Source organism: Zootoca vivipara, chromosome 1, assembly GCF_965207765.1.
Source record: "Zootoca vivipara chromosome 1, rZooViv2.hap1.1, whole genome shotgun sequence".
Classification (NCBI taxonomy): domain Eukaryota; kingdom Metazoa; phylum Chordata; class Lepidosauria; order Squamata; family Lacertidae; genus Zootoca; species Zootoca vivipara.
The window spans coordinates 97502630-97523489 of NC_142582.1; the positions used below are offsets into that span (position 1 = coordinate 97502630).

Here is a 20860-nt window from a genome sequence, read left to right on the forward strand (position 1 = left end):
GGGTGGTTTAACTGCACAAACGTACTTTCTCCAGGACAACAATTCACTGTTCAAAATGTTGCCTGCTTGAAGAAGAGCTTCTTAGCACTCCAGAAAATCCAGACAATGGGGAACATAGAGGGAAATCAGTTCCCAGAAACATATTCAAGCATACTAATCAATTTAGCCTTTATCCCTCCCCCCACCTTAGTAATGATATTGCACCCTTAGCCAGACTCCTCTCCAGACCTTACCCTCCCCACATGGTAGGACCCTGCTCACTTCAAGGAGCTGTAGACAAATGAACATCACTATTTGAATGTGGGGTCTTCCCTGGTGTTGCTGGATTATGCCCTCCTTAAAATGGAAATGGAACAATCTAGGCCCATTTTTTTATGCAAACAATCCTCTGCACAGTCCCTTTATTATCATGAGCCAAACTCTGAAGCTTGTCAGAGTCTCTGCCAGAACTGACCCTTATAAGCAGACATTCTGCAACCCTGAGCTACATTCAGCTTGGTGGCATTCCTAGATAATGTGTCCAGGGCATGGCCTTACAGAGGCTCTTTAAACTTTTTCTTGACCCTTGAGTTGCCAAATGGGACAGGTGCCCTGATCAGGAAGAAGATGGAGCCACCAAGAAACAGAGATGAGAAGGAGCTACTGCGACAGCCAAGCGCAGTCCCTGGTTGCCTTGGCAATGCAGAAGTGCACTTTACCTGAGGCAGCCCAGGAAGCATTCTAAGAGTTGGAAAGACACCTGGGCCCAAACACAGTTTACCACTTGTGTCAAGTGAATGCTACTAGCCCTCTTCCTAGCCCACAGATTTCACATATACCTGTGTGATGCAGTGGTTAGAGTATCAGAGTAGGATTGCGGAGGCTGGGGCTTCACATTTCCACTCAGCTATGAAGATCACATGGCAATGATGACCACTTTGTCTCAGCCTAACTATTCTCACAGGATTGTCGTGAGGGTAATATGGACAGAAGGATAAAAATCATATGTACCAACCTGAACTCCTGGGAAGAAATGTGGGGTGGAAATGTAATATAATTAAAATAAAACATGAAGGGAGGGACAAGGCAGTTGGAATTCATGGAGGCAAAACACTGATGATCTATCAAGAAGTTGCTGCTTTAAATCAGATTATTGCAGATTACAGAAGGAATCCTAGCTTTGAATCTGGAAAAGCAGTTCATCTGCTTGATAATATGTTTGCATATTCTTGGCTGGAAAACTTGTCCCCCCCCCCCCATGTGAAATCACAGTAGAAATGTACTTTAAGATGCTTCGAACTGAAATCTTTTTGTTTCTTTATTGTGTCAGCACACCACAGCCGCCACCTGGTAGAAAGGACTGCTGCTGCCTTCTGTGGAGTATCATCTGGTTGGTGGTGTTGGTGGCTTTTGCTTGGCCCTTGAGTGTGGCTATGGCAGCCCTTTATGGATTTGTATCACCCATGATTACCCTAATAGGACTTGATGATATCAGTGAGTCTCTGCTACAAGCAGTACATGTGGGACGAGAGTGTGCTCAGAACGTCAGAATGGGCAGGCCTATTGCTTGAAGAAAAGATCTCACAGCATTAGGCGTCCCTTCCCTTTACCTGTATTTTATCACGAGTGCTGATCTGTATCTCTTCTTTTTCAACCACCTATATTAAAAATGTCTTATTTCAATATAAAATTGGTTTCATGATATTTTTACCTATCCATCATTTTAGCCACCGCCACTATATAAATAATCTAACCACTGCAACTTAAACTCTTGCAAAGACATCATCAGCTGAGACGGGCAATTTGCTTATTGATGCTTTAATTGATCAATACCAACGTGGATTTTAGTGTGTGCATAAGAGGACATATTTTACAATGCATTATAGTCTTGTGTGGACAGTGCCAAAAGCAACATGATTTGGCTCCACACTGGTAATAGGGGAGGGTTGATATCTTTTTGTAGAACCAGCTTTTGTTGGAGACATTGACCATTTCCACATGGTAGTTTCTGGTAGGCTTGGTGCTGCTTGTGGATGCAAGCTTTGTGCAGTGTCCATGTGACATTGTCTTCATCAAAATGCCATCCTACATTATTTTCTCATTTAATCCAGATTTACCATTTCTGCAGAAAATCTAGGAAGTGAGAAACACAAGAGTAGAGCCTGCCATTTTCATGCCAACTAGTGAACTATGTTTAAATGGCAGGGGTGGAGAAGAAATTAGATTTAGTTCACATTTTAATACAGAGCTTCCTAATTCGTACTTCGTAAGGAAACCGAAACACAAAGTTGGCAGTTGTCTGAATTTGGGAGTGCAGTTCTTCAACCAAATAATGTCTATACAAATGTTATATTAGGGACAGTGTATATAGAAATGCACATCTTTTTGAAAGTAACATTCAGAAATGCATTATATTTTGGTGAAATTGGTTGCAAAAACATATATATATCAGGAAAAAATTGCACACAAAAATGTGCATAGCAGGAGGAATTTGAGCTAAAATTGCGAAAAAAATTAATGAGGACTTTTAAAGAAGAAAAATAATTTGCTAGCTGACATAGAAATGTGGAGAACTGAACTCAAGACTAGAAAAAAGGAGACACTGAGATTGACAGATTTGTCCACCCCTGGGAAATAGTAAACCCAGATTAATTGGGAAGGAAATATGAGACGACATTTTGATGGGGATGGGTATTGTGTGGACCCTGAGAAAAACTTCATTGCTGGAGCATTTTTTTTAAAAAAGAAAAGAAAAAAAATGCTACATGATTTCAGTGTAGAAATGTATTTTAAAATGCTTCTGACTGAAATCTTTTTGTTTCTTTATTATGCCAGCCCAGCACCAGCACCCACATCTAACCCCTGCTGCCTCCTGTGGAGTATCATCTGGTTGGCTGTGTTGGTTTCTTTTGCTTGGCCCCTGAGTGTGGCTCTGGCAGCCCTTTATGGATTTGTATCGCCCATGGTTACCCTGTTAGGATTTGATGATGCCACTGAAGCTTTGCTGCAAGCAGTACATTTGGGAAGAGAGTGTGCTCAGAACATCAGAACTGGCAAGCCCATCATTTGAAGAAAAGGTCTCGCAGCATTTTAGCATTCCATTCCTTCACAAGCATTCTTCCTTTATATGTATTTAGCACTAATAGTCCACCTGTATCTCTTCTTTTGACCATTCGCATTAAAAAGTGCTTAATCCATTATAAAAGTGGCTTTATGATATTTTTACCTGACCCATTCTTTTAGCTTTTGGCATGTAAATATACTAACCAGTATAACTTAAAAACTAAGACCCTACCCTGAAATGTCTTCACAAGCACACATGCCGGCTGTGAAGTGTGACTCGTTTACTGGTTGTTGGCGATGCAATTAAGCAATTCTATTGGGCTCGAGTCCCTTTTAGTAATTTAGAGACAAGGGTAAATGTTGGTCCAAATCCTGAAAATTCAATGTCCCTAAATTATACAAGGTGGGACATTTCCAATTATAGGGACTGGAAAGCCCTATTGTGCCAATCCAACTCACACAAATACAAATGCAAAAGGATGAGATCAGGAACGCATTTCCTGATGCCTCTCAGGTGCATCATTGGTGCCCAATCAGTACACCTCTCCATGACTTGTAAGGATAGCATCTGCAGTGGAGAGTTTGCTTTAAGCACAAAAGCTCATCGAATCATAGAATTGTAGAGCTGGAAGGGACCCCAAGATCTATGTAGTCCAACCCCCTGCAATGCAGGAGTCTCAACTAAGGCTCTTAGATCCCTGGAAGCTTGTAATCATGTGATGGGAAATGCCTGAACTGGGCTAGAGGTTATGCCAGTATCTAGAAGATGCTGTGTATTCCTATATTTTATAGGGGGACCATTTCAGGGAGAGAGACATCCCTGTGTTCCAGACCATGGGTCAAGCATAGGCAATCTGTGGCCCATCCAGATGTTATTGGACTTCAACAGCCTTCAGCCCCAGTCAGTGTAGTCAATGGTCAGGGAAGAAGGGAGCTGTAGTCCAGCAACATCTGGAGGGTCACAGATTCCCCTATCCCTGCTATAACAACAAGTCATCTTAAAATACACTATTTTCTCCTATTTGATCTTATTTATACACGAGAGTAGGTCCTTTTGAATCATGCTGTGAGTCTTTACTCTGCCCTCATTCTTGAAATAATGTCCCAGGATGAGAACTAGAGGCAGGAAAAATCCAAGCCAGATATTGTGTCTCTTTAAAGTTTGTCTAACAAGAAATTTATTTAGATAGAAGTTGTGGGTGTCTTGCAGTAGTGCAGTGAACTCCTAACTCTTAGCCAAGGTACCTGATCTGGAGAAGATGAGAGAGGTTTGTGGAGGGCACCCCCGGGAACCCCACTCCCAAGGTAACAACTCATCTAATGTCTCACAGAATGAAAGTCTCACAGGAGGAGGGTGTCGCTCTAAAGAAGAGGAGAATAAAAAGGGACAGTGAGTCTCATGCTGAGAATAGGCTTCTGGGGGTGGGTAGGTGGAGATTTAGGGGCTCCTGGAAGTGAGTGGTTTGATCATTAGAAGAATCAATTTATTTATATCTATTTGTTATTAATTTAATTTATACCCCACCATTTTTCACAAAGGAGCCTGGGGTGGCAAATAGCTGTATGTGAGATAGGGGGATGTAAACTGAATTGCTGACTTGCCTTCTTGATGTGAAGGTTCAAGATGCCATGCTCCATCAAGGTAGGCCGAGCAGTAGTCGACAGTCATGGTGCACATTAGCACTGACAGGGCAGGGAAATTTAGATATGCAGTCCTGGAAACAAAATTTAGGTGGCTAGGTAGGAAGTTGAAAGCCAGAATCCCCAAGATAGCTTTCTTAGAAATGCTATCTATGCCAGGTGATTAGCTGAACTAATGCAGAGCTATGAGGTCTCAACATGTAGATGGTGTCAGGAAAAGGGGGCTGGAGAACTTTTGGGCACCACATATGGCTGCTCTATCCAATGTGGACAATACAACACTCATACTGATATGCAAGTGGAAATGCCCCAAAGTGTCCCTTATAGACAAAACCCCATGACCTCATCATGTACTCTTGAATACAGACATGTCAAAGCAGTTGGTTTGAATATGCATGCCGTCAGCTTTTCCGCATTTCCCATGGAACAGAAGATTTGCTTCTGGTAGCACCTGAGGCCCTATGGCTCCATAAATAAAACAGCTGTCTTTGTGGATATCTGTCACTTCAGAACTCACAGGAAGAAGGGAAGCTGTACATTAGTTGTACACTTTGGTTACAAAAGCCTAGCAGCTCTTTTGGGAGATGTTCCAGGCCGTTCCAATCACTAATCATTCACCTCCTTATGATCAGGTTAACTTCTGTGCTGAATTGGCAAGAGCTGATCTGGTATTTTTAAAAATTCAGCACAGAAGGGTGGAATTCAAAGTAGTGCTCAATGGGGTATGCTCGAGGGGAACAAGATCTGCCTGCACGACAGGACTTTCTCCTCCCCTTGCGTGCCCCCTAAATGTTTTCTGGGTTTTCCCCAACCCTCTAGAGCAAATTGTGGGTGGGGCCCTGTTGTGTGAGAGGAACTGTTATGCAACAACATAGTTGAAAAACCTGACTCTTCCAGTGCCTTTTTGATCCAAACATTATATAACCCTCAAGTAATGTTTTTGTTTGTTTGCTTCCTGTTCACCAGCCACTGTAACATCACTTTATGGCAGGAAGCAGTAGGATTTTGGCCATAGGAATGAGTTTTATTTTGGTCCTTTGGGAAAGGCTGTAATGGGGCAGATGCCTTTTTTATTTATTTACGCACATTAACTTACCATTCTACTCAACAGAGCTTTTATAATGAATGTTTCAATAAGTGGATACTTCGAAGGGTTTGAATGTAATAAATAGACAGTTGTGATTTCTGCTGTCCTTTCAGTAAAGCAAATTTAGCTTGGGCATACCAAAACTCACTGATTTGTCAACTGGTGAGGAATACACTGTGATGGCTTTAGAAGTTCAATTCACCATCTCCATCCATAACACATCCACAGAAATGCCTTTGTGTGCTGTGGAAAGGCTCCATTGCTTATATTCGCTTGGGGTAAGAGGAAGTTTGGTTTCTATATATTTCTAGAGACTGAAAACATTTCTCCATACAATTCTGTTTTGAGGGGGAGCTGGTGTGCTTGGGATTTTGTTACAACTTCTCTAATACTTTGCATATTGTTATTAGCTACAACACTGAGGATAGGCTGAGGAGAAAACCAAAGGAAGATTAGCATCCCGAGCTAAATTCCTCATTGACTATTTACACACCCAGTGTTTCATCTGTTATAAGGTCAAAGAACACCTGGTTACAATACCCCCCAAAACAATGGTGTTAAGGTTCCCAGTAAGATTGTATTTCAGAGAAAATAATCTTCATTTATTTTCATGAATGGAGGAAAAGCTGCACGTTTTGTAATTTCTTTTATGACAGCACTCACCGCTTTGCAACATCTGGTGTGTTGTGTATATAAGATTTTTGTGTGTGTTGGAAATGCTGATAAAATAGCAAAACACAAGTGCATTGTGGCATACACCTTTAATTAGAAGTAGCTAGCAGAGTCCTCCTCTCCCCCTTCCTGATGCTTGCTTTCCAAATATCTCACATAGACATGCACATGTCTGGATAATTTAAAGTCTGAGTTCCCAAAGGACATTGTACTCTGCCATATAATGAAGTTCCTCTAGGATACACATTGACAATCTGGGCCATTGCATACCAAGTGAAGCCCACTCAACAACTGCCTCTTCGGTCTTTCTATTTTTAACTAAAGAACAACAACAAAAAATCCTTAAATTGTTGGGATGAATCTTTGAGATTCCACCGCTGGAGCAAATTATGAATGTAGATGTTTCAACAACTGAGCAGGGAAGCAACTGCCACATTTCATTAATACCAGAGCTCGCTTTTTGGTTTGTTTGTTTGTTTGTGGTTCAAGCTGTTTCATCTTCCCTGTGTGCATTACTATGCAGTAACAATCAAACGTGCACAGAAAAGGACAAAAACTGGAAGGTTAAATGAACATGTGCTAATGCAATCCATCAGAAACATGCCCCCGCCACACACATCTTGCCTATTTGCCAAATTACAGGAGGCAAGCATTTTTCTTCCCATGTTTATCAAAGCTTAAAGACACTTCTAGTGCACTCTGTGTCAGAAACATATGCTGCTTTCTCTCTTAGTTAGGTCCTTTTTCATGACAGTCTCAGTAATCAGCCTGCTCACCTGCTGTTACTGAATAAGAGCTGGCTATGAAAGAAAGAGGAAAAAGAAAGAAATTGATGAATCCCCAAACACAGTTTCTTTCTTTCTTTCTTTCTTTCTTTCTTTCTTTCTTTCTTTCTTTCTTTCTTTCTTTCTTTCTTTCTTTCTTTCTTTCTTAAGAACCCCATGAAAGGTTATTTGATGTGGATGGTACTGTTGAAAACATCCTGTGTAAATTTCTGAAATCTAGCAACACATTTTTTAAAATTTATTAGCTGTATCTCCTGTTCTGTCCCCTGGGTTCAGAGCAGCTTACAGCAGTTTCTCCAAATGTGGACACTTCTGTCCCCAAGGGACTCGCCGTCCAAATACATTATGATTTTGCTGAGGCCTTCTCTCTGTGTGCATAATAAGCAGATGGATAAGAGGGGACTCTGGCTATGCTACTGGCACCACCCCTGACACCATATGCCTCCCTGGTTACCTTTTCATAGGTCTGGAAAAAAAATCACCTATGTCCACACCACTTTTCAGATCTTTCACTCTGAGCATGACGGTCAGAGGCAGCACCAAGGGGCACGTGACATTGGGGACCAGGCTAGTGAAACAGTTCTGTTCTCCCTGCCTCATGAATTCCTTTAAAACATTGTGAAGTTGTGATGAATGAGCTTGCTGCTTAGATTATGGACTTCCTAACTCCAAGAGCTGCTGCACATAAGACAGAATTTCCTGTATGGAACTCTACTCTGGCACGACAAAACTTTCATTTAACGTTATCAATTTGTGCCTTCATTTGTCTCATTTGACAAACTACATGCAGTTTCCTGTATGGATGTGATCGCTGAATAGGAAATTGGTCTAGATAAGAAGCCAATGAAGCCTTTTACTCCATTAACCACTCTAATCACCATCCTCATCAACTTTATAACAAGGTAAAGCGATATGATGATCACTCCTCTATTACAGACCTGGATCCGAGACATCCTAGTTTGCACAAAGCCAGCCTCTGGATCCGTGGCTGACCTAAAGTTTGAAGCAGGGGCTTTTCAACCCATGAACCATGCATTAAAAAGCCATGTCCCTAAATCAGCTCTCAAATATGTACTTACCATTGGCTCTAATGGCCACTGCATGGTGTCACAAAATCCCTTCACTGGGTGGGTCATTGCCACAATGCCAGGAATGCCCAGCACCATGAGGTGAAATGTAGCACTGACAGGAAAATATTTAATAGCAATGGAACACAGATGGACGTGGAAATAACTTACCTGCATTTTAGCCACTTGTGATTCATCACTTTTTATTTACTTTTTTATTCATAGAATTTCTTTACCACTCTTCATCCAAGGATCACAGGCCAGTTTACAATACAAAATCAAAATCAAAATAAAATACTCAATTGCACTTACTTAACATTTTGTTAATGGGTCAATATGTTTCAAACGTTCAGGATGTGAGTGTCATTACTTATTTAGCTAGCAGGGCTGGGGAAATCCCCAAAGTTTGCAAATGTACAAATAAAAGTGGTTTTTTTGGGGGGGGGACCCAAAGGGAGCGGGAACCCTGAAAACAGCTCAATGGGAACAGACCTTGCTCAGTGGCCATGGGGTACTGGTTGGCTGTTTGGGGGCTGGCTGGGGACGATGACAGAAAGCAGAGTGGGGACAGATCGGAACGATCTCAGAGAAATGGAAACGCTGAGAACGTTCAGCTGCAGAACCTACTTATTCATTCGTTATAGGTATTTATTCAATTTCTAGCCCACCCTTCCTTACAAAGGAACGCAGGGCAGCAAAGACATAAAAACATTAAAAAAATTCAAAGCATTCTGAAAACAGTGAAAGCGGTCTAATAGACAGTTCAAAACATTCTCTCGGCTGCTGATCACCCTAAGTGCAGAAATTGATTTTGGTGAAACCTCCTTTCTGCTTAAGGAATGTTATTGATTAACAACCCCTTGTGGGGTGGGGGTATGCAGTGGGGACAAAAATCGGGGTGGGGGGGAGGAGAGATGATGTGTGGTCTCGGAACCCACACAGAAGGCAATGGGGCCTGGGGTGGGGGAGGGGAGGGGAGACTCCTCGCATCTTGCTGAAGGAATCCATCCCTGCCCTTTGAAAGCTTCTCCCTCTCCTGTCTAGTTGCCGACACCCCCCACCCCCTGCAGTGACACATGCCAGACACTGTGGCAGCGAGAGCTTAATTCATTGATCTTTCCACAGCGTTGAGATTCTTTAAGCACACCAAGATGGAGAAGGCCATTTCCATTCATTGAGGAGGCATATGTGTTTTAACTTGCCTCCAGTCAGAAGTGGGTTGGCATGAGTCTCCCCACCACCCACCCACATACACACACACAGACTCGCCCCCCTCCCCTTCAAAAGGGTTCCCTATTTGGCCATCCCCCTTAGCAGCTGGACTACAAACCCCCTCGGCTTACCTTACATGGGCTGTGGGGCCCCGAGTGTTTCGCCCGGGCTGTGACTTTTGCCTTCCCTACTCCATTAATGGCCTCGCTGCTCCTCAATGGCGTGAAGGCGACCAAATAAGGACAAGGTGCCTGGCCGGTCCCCCAGGAGCCGGAGAGTGACACCGCCACTCCGCCGAGTATAAATGGGTGGCGCTCCCTGCGAGTCGGGACCCAGCCTGGTGCTCAGGACCCCCGCGCAGTTATAAGTGTTGAGCTGGTGAGTAGCGCAGCTGAACAAGCCCGGCCGTCCAAGCCTGGATGCGGCACCCTCAGGGCAGCCTCCCTGCCAAGCACCTCGGTTGCCTTCGACGGGACGTGTGTTTGCGCGACTGTGCGATCCAGAGAGGTTGGGTGGGCTACGAAGCATTGAATTGGATCCGCTGCGCAACCCTGCGCACAGATCTACCTGGAAGCAAGTCACACTTTGTTCAATGGGGCTGAGTGCACTTGCAGCCTCGCGCTGCGATCCGAGCCCCGCTTTACCTGGGAGTAAGCCCCATTCAATAGGACTTACTTACGGTTAGGATCGCGCTGTTTCAGCCAATGAAGCGCCAGGCAAGATCGGTTTAAATTTACTCTTCCCATCCGGATTGTGGATCGTCTTACGCTGCGCGGCTTGCGCGCGCGGAAGAGATGGCTAGAGAGTAACAGGTTTAAGTTCAACTACCCTCAGAGTTAACTGTGTAGGATTGAGCTATTTGGTCTCCCTTGGAAAATTCACCGGTGGTTTTGTTTTGCTTGCCGCACGCTGCCCGAGACATAACAAAGAGATGTTGTGTCTGCTCTCTTAGCCGCCACATTAGCGTTGTTTCTAACTTTACATTTCACCCTCTCCACTTTTGCAGTTGCGGGGAGGGGAATCCCAAGAAATAACGCCTTTTGAAAGTACCGACACCCCAAAAAAACCTTACTGGGATGCCAAATTTGCGTTCAGTCAAAAATATGAGGGTCCCGGGATGGGAGACAGGTCAATACAAGAAAATAGGAGAGCGCTGCGATCCACAAATTGCTTGAGGCGGGCGATGTTGAATTCGAGCGGGCTAAATTCCTAAAGTGATCCAAACTAGACACCTGCTTAAGCAATGTGCAAACCGCGCCAAATACAGTCGGGTCTCCCGTGGCGCGAAGGCATTCTGACCTCTTGTAACTGGAGCCCCGCCGGATGAATTAGAGGAGCGCAGCCAAGGAATATCATGGGTGGCCTGTGGGAAAGGGAGCCCGTTGCCTGGAGCCTGGAACCGGCCGGAGCGGGAAACTTTCTGTTGACTGGAGTTTTGTTGTTGTTGTTGTTGTTTGTTCTCTTCGTGCTTAGACGTGAAGGGTCTTTTGAGATCGGGAGGGGCGAAGCGACCGACCTAGCCTCGGGGGCTCTCTGCTTAGCGCTGCCGCCGCTTTCGGTCTGGCCCCCAGCCCCGACGACGCGCCTACTTGCCGATCTTGTGTCTTTCAGCTCCCTGATTCCTTCCCAAGATGTGTGACGACGAGGAGACCACCGCCCTCGTGTGCGACAATGGATCAGGCTTGGTCAAGGCAGGCTTCGCCGGAGACGATGCCCCTCGCGCCGTCTTCCCTTCCATCGTCGGCCGCCCCAGGCACCAGGTAAACTTTCCACCCCCGACACCCAAGAACAAGGAGAGACCAGTCTTTTCCTTTGACTAGCCCGGGGGATTGTCAAACTAATGCATACATGTGCCGTGTACGCGAACACGCGTCCCTTTTTCCTTTTCCTTTAAAACCCGTCCTATCTCCATTGTATACTTCTGGCTTTCTTTCCCTCTCTAGATTTTCTCTCCCTCAGCAATCCTCTCTTCTCTAACTTTCTCTTCTTCAGCCTGCTGCAGTGAATCTCCCCCTCCCCTTGCCGCAAACTTTTCTTTTCTTTATCTGTTCGGCTGATCAGTTTGTGTGCCTCCCACAAATCATAAATTTGTAGCATTCGGCATAGACACAACGCTCCTCAAACTCGTTTTCTACAGTACTGGTCATTGACCGCAATAGGTTGATTGAACTCATGTTCCAGTTTTTGACATTCCAATCCCACCTCCGTCTTTGCTTACTTGCTAATAACACTTCAGTTGTTTGCCCTCCCCCCCCTTTTGCTTTGATCATCTATTCCTCTTCCCCATTGGTGAGTTCCAACTTTTTAAACTGGAAGTGATTTGAAAACTAATATAAATCGGTCTTCCCCGTTTCTGTCTTGTACACAGTTGCAGCACATATGTAAACCTTCCCGTCTGGCACAGTGCCTCTTCCACAGTGCTGCATGCTCATTAATAGTAACCTTCTCCCCCAGTAGTTTGCAGCTGCAAAGCAATTTTGCATGCCCTGCTTCTATAATCCTATTTTCCTCATTTGCATCCCAATCACCTTCCTAGGAATTTAGGTCAATGTCAATGGGGTTATTCCATATCTCACGACAGACTTGTAAGATGGACTACGATCAGAAATAGTGACTTTTTCCATTTCACCAAGAGACTTGAACAATAATGTCCAAGTCCTCCTCCTACGGTACTACATGGCCCCTTAAACTTCAATTCTATTGCTTCTTTTGCTTTTAATCCCCTGCTTCATTTATCTCCTTTTCTATCCTGTATTTACTTCTCACTTGTATCTTATTCCCTTGCTTACTTTCCTTTTTGTGTTACCTCCCAGGCTGTTACTTTCTCTTATTCACTTTCTGTTGAAACATAGTTTAAAAGTTTTGTATGTTGACTGGCAACAATCTCATACCTATGATAAATACATAGCTTTTGGGTCCCCTCAAGTAAGCAGCAGCAGTGCCAATCCTTATTCCATACTCACCCAATGTTGATGGACTACAAATCCCATCATCCCTGGCTACTGGGCTTGCTGAATGGGGATGATGGGAGTTCTACTAGTCCACCATCCTCTGAAGGGCTACCCTTGATCTGCAAATTTTGCAAAAGTCTTAAAAAACCCACTTTCCTCATAACCATAGAAAGGGATCACCTTTAACTTTTTAAACTTTAACTTGGCATGGTTTCTGTAACATAACAGTGGATGTCTTTGCTAATAAATGTGACATGTTGACCTATGCTTCAGGTTCATGGACGCAATGAATAACAGGCATGACCCAGACCCAGCTATCCAGTTCAAGTGGAAGAACTTGAAGCATGCCATCAGTATAACTTCAAAATGCTTTAACACTGTTCCTTAAATTTCTGAGGCTGCATTTACACCTACGCTGCCAAACAGCAGTAGTTTACTTCAACAGTAACCAACCATCAATTACTTCATCTTGGGAAGTACTTGGAAATATTGTACAGGAGTAACGTCCACGTTGTGCTGCCAGTGAGGAAACTAGAGAAGTATAATATTTTTTACTGTGGCAGTTAGTGCTGGAACAAACTAGTAAACTACTACTGAATGACAGATGATGCAAATGCACCCTAAATATATTTCATATATTAGCTTTCTTTCACCCACATTTTATACCTGTTCCATGACCAAGCCAAAGAAGAAAATAATCTTTTGTTGACACCATATTTCATCAACTTTCCTCGGCTTGTCTCACACTGAAGTCAATCATTCTGTCCTTTATGCTACCCTGTCTCACAATGCCTGGCATTGTTTTCTTGTCTCTTCTGCCCTCTAGGGTGTCATGGTTGGTATGGGCCAGAAAGACTCCTATGTGGGTGATGAAGCTCAGAGCAAGAGAGGTATCCTGACCTTGAAATATCCCATTGAACATGGCATTATCACTAACTGGGATGACATGGAAAAAATCTGGCACCATACTTTCTATAACGAACTGCGTGTTGCCCCCGAAGAACATCCCACCCTGCTCACCGAGGCTCCTCTGAACCCCAAGGCCAACCGTGAAAAGATGACCCAAATTATGTTTGAGACCTTCAATGTGCCTGCCATGTATGTGGCCATCCAAGCTGTTCTATCCCTTTATGCTTCTGGGCGTACTACAGGTAAAAAGCAACTGGTTGTTTTGCTTAGCAGCCTCTCTACACCTAAGCCAACCAAGTTCACTCCCTCCTGGTATTTTGCATTACATTTGGATCGGGGGTGGGGAACATGCGACTCCACAGAAGTTGGACCACAACTAGGATCAACACCAGGCAGTAATCAGGGATGATGGGAGTTGTAGCTGCAGCAACATCTGGAGTTGCCATAGCTTCCCCAAAAATTCTCAAAAAGCTCTAGTTCCTACAATAATGCTCAGTCTCTACTGCACATTAGAGACAACCCCCCCAACTTTTCCTCCCTCTGCAGACATGGTAATAGCCCACTGGTTTTACCAGGCTTTAGCCATTCTAATTGGTGCCCTATAAATATTATGGCATCAATATATGTATCCCAAATCCCATAGCGCCTGGTGCCATCTTGGAGACCAACCGAGCTAGAGACCAAAGGGCCCAATAAACATATTTAGGAGCACCTGGGAAGTTCCTCCCTTCTTTTCCTGCAGTTGGCACCTTCCCATTTTTTCTTTATGATTTCTCTAATTTATTTGAATGTCACTCCATAATATGAAATTATCTGTGTGGCTCACAATATACAAGTGAAAAATGCCAGCTGGAATGCAAAGTAAAAATGCAAAGTAAAAGGAAGACAACGACAAACTACACAAAACTCCCAAAATTAAAAACAGATTTTAAGAAACAGGAACTCAGCCCCAGATTAAATTATTTAAAAAGCCTGGGTGAACAGAAAGGTCTTCAGTGGGTGACAAAACAAACACAAAGAAGGGAAGATGATTCCATAAAGCAGGCACCCCCAAACTTCGGCCCTCCAGATGTTTTGGACTACAATTCCCATCATCCCTGACCACTGGTCCTGTTAGCTGGGGATCATGGGAGTTGTAGGCCAAAACACCTGAAGGGCCACAGTTTGGGGATGCCTGCCATAAAGGGTTACCACTTCAGAGAAGGCTCTCCTACTATATAGGCAGGCCAGTCATGTGATTCCTTCTCAGCTGCCCATTGCCTAGCCAAGATGAAGGATGATGATCAGGTGCTATTGGCCCTTTATATAGCAGTTTTGTGGGATAAATGACACCATTTTGTGAATACAGCATGGGCAAGCCATGCTGGGGGAAAAACAATCTGTAGTACCAGTAAATACTCTCAGTATTAAAAAGTAAATAACTTATCATAGTTGTAATAGAAGACAGGAGCATTACTGGTAGAAAAGGTAAACTGAAGACAAATTTCAGGAAGTCTTTGCCTTGGATATTATGGTCTGTGGCATGATGCTGAGAACTACTTGAAATGAGAAAGCTCTCCCTCCTCAGTCATTTTTGCTACATCAAGGGCCCCACTTGAGTCTTTATTTGCATACAAATTCTTCTGACCTGCTAAATTGCTTGTTGAAAGGCCCCATTGCTCCTGAAAATGTTGCTGCTGTATAGGTTTGTTTGCATAGAGACTTATCTGAACTTGGCCATTGCTATCTCACAGGTATTGTCCTTGATTCCGGGGATGGTGTTACGCACAATGTCCCAATCTATGAAGGTTATGCTCTCCCTCATGCCATCATGCGCCTGGATCTGGCAGGCCGGGATCTGACCGACTACCTCATGAAGATTCTAACAGAACGTGGTTATTCCTTTGTGACAACTGGTAAGCACAATTCAGGCTCACTTGGAAATGCGGGTGGGGGGGAGCAAAGGTTTGTTTTAATATATATTTCTATCTGTCCATGAAGATTTTGACTAATACATACACACATGCATGGCAACAAAATGTTGAACAAACTAAACACGTTGCCTACATTGTCACCACAATTAAAAGGTATTTCTGTGAACTAATTCTGCTTATTATAAAGCCCTCCCCAAACATGTTGATTATAAAAAGTGCACATTTCATGCAAAAATATTCTGCTTAACTTTCTTTTAAAACATTAGTTCTGCTACATTCTACACTAACACATACCACTTTCAGAAGACTTGAAAATAGTAACTCGGTAGAATTAAATTCAATGATATCCGAAGTAACATAAAATGGATTTTTTTTAAAAAAAATAATCTTTTGATCCTCTGACTGGAACTGTGCTTCTTGCCAGATTCCACATGGGCCACCCCCACTACTATTTTCTCCTCTTAACCTGCAAGATTTTTCTTTTGCACAAATCCTGCTTCTCCTACAATTCTTCAACCCATCTAGTTTATTGGGTGATGCTGTAGGCACCTCCAGGATGTGACAGATCTCTATACTCCTGTTTGAGTGCAGGAAGCATCTCAGAGAAAGGGATGGTTTCTTTCCCCCATACATTTTCATTCGCCTTGGTTCCCACTTGCCTTTCCTTGGCCTTTATCTCCTCTTCTCTGCCATTAATTTCTGGTTTTGCCATTACAGCTGAACGTGAGATTGTCCGTGACATTAAGGAGAAGTTGTGCTATGTTGCTCTGGACTTTGAGAATGAAATGGCTACTGCAGCCTCCTCCTCTTCTCTAGAGAAGAGCTACGAGTTGCCTGATGGCCAGGTCATCACAATTGGGAACGAGCGTTTCCGCTGCCCAGAAACTCTCTTCCAACCATCTTTCATTGGTAAGTGTCCTTAAGCATGCAACATGCAAAACTCATCTATGTTACAGAATCCCTCACAATTTTTAGGATCATTACTACTGACAAGTGCCTGACTGATGGAAGTGTGTGTGGCGATTGGGGGTGGGGAAGGTAGTGGGATGGTTAAGCCAGATTCAATCATAGAACTAAAACTTCTGGTAACAAACTGGCCCCCCAACAAGATCGGTTAAGGAAGAAAGCATCTCACTGATTACATGGCGTATCACACTTATAGAACAACTAGTGCACTGTCTATGTATATAATATACAAGTTACATGCAACACAATACTTTATAGCCACAAAAAATATAGGCACCTGTTTTTGACTGGAAGGTGATCCATAGACCTGCTCTTCTACATAAGAAATAAATGGTATCTTCCTTAAATGGAGGATTTCTTGTTTGTGGCACTTGCCGAGTACATTTTTTACATACACAATCATAGTTTCCCAGTATGTGTAGGTCATCATCTGCTTAGATGGCTGCTTTGAAATACTATACACAACTTTGCTGCTGTGTACAATGGCTTAAAATACTTTTATGGAGAAATCTAGCCCCTTTGGAGTTCAAGATGCTTTGGGGAGTTATTATTGATAAAGTTTCTATCCTACCTTTCCCCTGGATTTAGGGTGGTGAGGGTGGTTCCCTCACATGGGGCTGAGCTGAGGTGCAAAACAGCAACAACAACCAAACACATTTATATGGGTAGCTACTGGTAATATCCATAACAAAGCATCTGTTTCAAAAGGAGTTATTGTGAAAATTAGTAGTATTGGGGTGGGGGGTGGGGCACCAAATTCTGACCTCACTCAGGATGCCATATTACCAAAGTCCACCCCTATTCCAAGGGACTCAACCAAGATGGCGGTATACATGATTCCCCCTTCTCCATTTTATCCTCAAAACAACCCTTTGTGATAGTTTAGGCTGAGAGACAATGGCTGGCCCAAGGGTCACCCAGTGAGATTTCATGACTGAGTGTGGATTTGAACCCTGGTTTTCCAGGTCCTGGTCTGGCAAAAACCACTTCACCACATTGGGCTCCATCACATAGTTTTGTCTCCACTGTGAGCCCTGTTGATGATTGAGGACCAGTCTAGGGGAAGCTTTATCGTATTTAGCAAGTGATAACAAAGTCTAAGGAGCGGGATTGCTTTGTTTAGACAGTGTCTAGCAAACTGTGACACTAAAGGAGTAAAATGTAGCGTTGGAACTGGCTGTCAGCTGCTGCTGCATTCCTTTTTTTGGCACATGTTCTCACCACACAGCAAAAATCCTCATTTGTTGAGTTTGCTCTTTTTGGGGGGGGGGGGAGGAGACATGTGTATCCTGAAGAATTACTGCCTCTAGTCCAACAAACATGTGCGTCTGAGGTCTAATAACTTTATCCTCTTGGTTATTCTTCTCAGTTAATTAAATTAAATTATCCAGCCGTGTGAGGCTTCTCTCCATCAGCAAAATGACTAATTACACTAGGGGTGTTTGGGAGGGGTGAGGAGACATCCATTAGGAACATCTACATATCTGACTAGCTCCCTAGTTTTATGTGCCGAATGTCTATTGCCATGCACTATTAGATGTGCCTGTGTCGCAGGCATGAATGCCAAAGGCACATTGTTTACTTTAAAGACAAGAGTGACTGTCCGGTGCCCAATCACATTGCGATGTTCAACAAAAGAAAATAATCACAATAAATGCTCCTCATATATATATATATGCAATTTAATCTTGAACACAATAAAGAGCAGGTCATCTAGTCTTGCAGAAACTTGTCTCCATGGCTAATTTATTGTTGACCCTTCCAGTGCCCAGCAGCAGCAGCAACAACGATTTATTAAATATAGAATGGCACTGCAGATTATGCCAGATCCAGTATGTTACGGTAGTAACATCAAAGTGACGAGTTTCAAATAAAGGAAAGTAATATGCTTGAGGAAAGACTGTGTGTTAGTAGCTTGTCATTGATTAACTACATTTGTGAGTTTTATTTGAGCCATAGTTCTGAGGGCTTATATACCTTAGACAAAGGACATGATGCACCCAGCGTTACAGAGGTTTTACCTCCTTGCACCTCAATAGAGTTTGCAGGGACAACTCTGCATAAGATCTGTTGAAATGAGTGGAGATGCTACTACAAGCAGCAGTGCCTGAGAACTGCACCCTGTAAATGCTCCAAAGATAACTTGAAGCTCCAGAAAGGCTGGGGTAGATTCCTATTCCCTAAAACCAACCTTTGATTTGATTGAGATAGTAATCACCCCTTGTTCTGCCAAATAAACCTGATGGATGCAGCAAGTGTTTATAGCACAGGATAAGTTTTGTGTGTTTAAATGCAGCTGCTCATCAGCTGCCGTTTCGTTAAGGATCAAGTTTCAGTTCACTTTAAGCAGCCACCTGCCAACTAATACATTGGAATGTAACCCGTAAATTCTTACTTCTGATGTATTTTCTCCCCATGCTCACAGCTAAGCTCCTGCTCATACCTTCATCATCTGTCGCCTTCATAAACACAGGCTCTGCATTTTTCCACTTTCAAATGCAATTGCTAGCATAACCCACTGTGCCTTGAAGTTCTCGCCATGTGGGCTATCAGTCTTACATTGCATCATGTCAAATCAAATTAGCCCAGTCATTAAAAAAATACTGTGCTGTGTATAAATTTATGAGGACATGTGCTGTGCATATCCATCTAACATGCTGACACAAAAACAGTTCATACAGCACTTTTTTTTCCGTTCATGCAAACATTCCCTGGAAAGTTGCTAAAGTTGGTGTGCTAAAGTTGACTTGAGAAATGTAAAAACGAATCAGTTCAACACATTAAACAACCATTTCTGTGAACACAGTGATTGTGTTTCCACAGCCCCCATATATATAGCCAAATGTCACACAGTGACACCTGTGACGTTCTGAACAAGCTACAATTCTGTGGTATGACTGGCATTATGCCACATTTTGAACCTTTCTTCTTCTGCCTCCTCCTCCTCCTCCTCCTCCTCCTCCTCCTCCTCCTCCTCCTCCTCCTCCTCCTCCTCTTCCTCCTCCTCCTCCTTCTCTATCCCACCTGCCTGCTCTCCTTTCATTCCTTATTTATTAACCCAGATATTAGGATTTTTTGAAAAAAAACTTTACCCAATTTTATGGCAAATTATTGATGAGCAAATGGCTCTTTGCATTTTCAGTTTGCTTTTGTAGCTTTCTGCTTACGAACAGTGTTTCATAAAATCTCCTCTACCTTCGTCATTCAATGACTACACATTTTATTTTCTTTCTAAGGCATGGAATCTGCTGGCATTCATGAAACCACTTACAACAGCATCATGAAGTGTGACATTGACATACGTAAAGATCTGTATGCGAACAATGTACTGTCAGGTGGCACCACCATGTACCCTGGTATTGCAGATCGTATGCAGAAAGAAATTACCGCTTTGGCTCCCAGCACCATGAAAATCAAGGTGAGCACATCTTTCATGTTCCAAACTGAAAGTCAGAGTCAGAGTAAGGTTACAGAGTAATTTCAGCTTTACCCAAATCTGAAAATGTGTATGAACGTTGTGTGTCGATGTCTTATGGGACAGCAGAAACAATGATGCAAGCAGTTATATTGTCTGGAAACTGAGAATCTTGCTTCTTTCCTTCTCTTTAGATCATTGCCCCTCCTGAGAGGAAGTACTCTGTCTGGATAGGTGGTTCCATCTTAGCATCTCTTTCAACTTTCCAGCAGATGTGGATCAGCAAACAAGAGTATGATGAAGCTGGCCCATCAATTGTCCACCGCAAGTGCTTCTAAGCATCTCCCCGCCCTCCCCCTCCACTCATCTCCCACTCAGGATGACAACATGCTTCTTGAAGTATTTTTTTTCCAGTAATCCTTCCTGAACTTGGTTCAGTTATTGTACAGTTTGTTTACACACACCCGTGCAATTTATTTGTGCTTCTTTGAATATTTATTGCTTTATAAATAAACATGATCTGGGATTTGCAAGCTAAATATGCTCTTCAGGCTGTTTTCTTTTGTGTGGACATCCAAAACCTGATTAGTACTATATATATTTGTGGCACTTAGCGTTGAAGATATCATTGTCCTCCAGAGTGATCCTGTTTGGTGGAACAAGAAGCTCAGCTTCTTCCTATTAATTCAATCTGTCTATGTATTTTTGCTTTCCTTTTGAAACTTGAACAGATAAATATTTGATGCTAATATTTGAAAAGCAGTAGCCTGGGGTAAATAAAACATATAGGACAGGAGTGACAATCTGTTTTGCATTAAATCACTAGATTTGGAAATTTTTCTCCCCCAATAAAGCTCAGCGTAATCTAAGCATTGAAAGCTTAAGCACTGCTCAGCAAACCCAATTCTGTTATGTTAATATGATCAGAGAGTTATTTATAATAAATTGGGTTGATTTCTTAATCCTTCAAATACCCATCAATTATTTTCTTTGGGCAAGACAGAGCAAAGGAAAACACTAATCTCTTCTGACAACTTGCCTGCCCCTACCTTCTCAAGCCTATGCCAAACCCTGAAAGAAACAACTGCAAAGCTTGGATGTGCTGAAGCAAACGTCTGGAGTAGTTACAATTTTAAACAAAATGTTATTGGTGCTTTTAAAGCCCAGTTCTTATTCTTGTCTGGCACCAGGCCAGGAAAT

At 43.0% G+C, this 20860-nt stretch overlaps 1 protein-coding gene across 1 annotated transcript; it reads left to right on the plus strand.

The window, feature by feature from the left end:
- Positions 1 to 9835: 9835 nt before the first annotated feature.
- ACTC1 (actin alpha cardiac muscle 1) lies at positions 9836 to 20199 on the plus strand. The gene is made up of 7 exons (XM_035110341.3): positions 9836 to 9884; positions 11118 to 11266; positions 13284 to 13608; positions 15100 to 15261; positions 15997 to 16188; positions 19482 to 19663; positions 19855 to 20199. The coding sequence occupies exons 2-7, from the start codon at positions 11138 to 11140 to the stop codon at positions 19996 to 19998; spliced, it is 1134 nt and encodes a 377-aa protein (XP_034966232.1). The 5' UTR covers positions 9836 to 9884; positions 11118 to 11137; the 3' UTR covers positions 19999 to 20199.
- Positions 20200 to 20860: the final 661 nt, after the last annotated feature.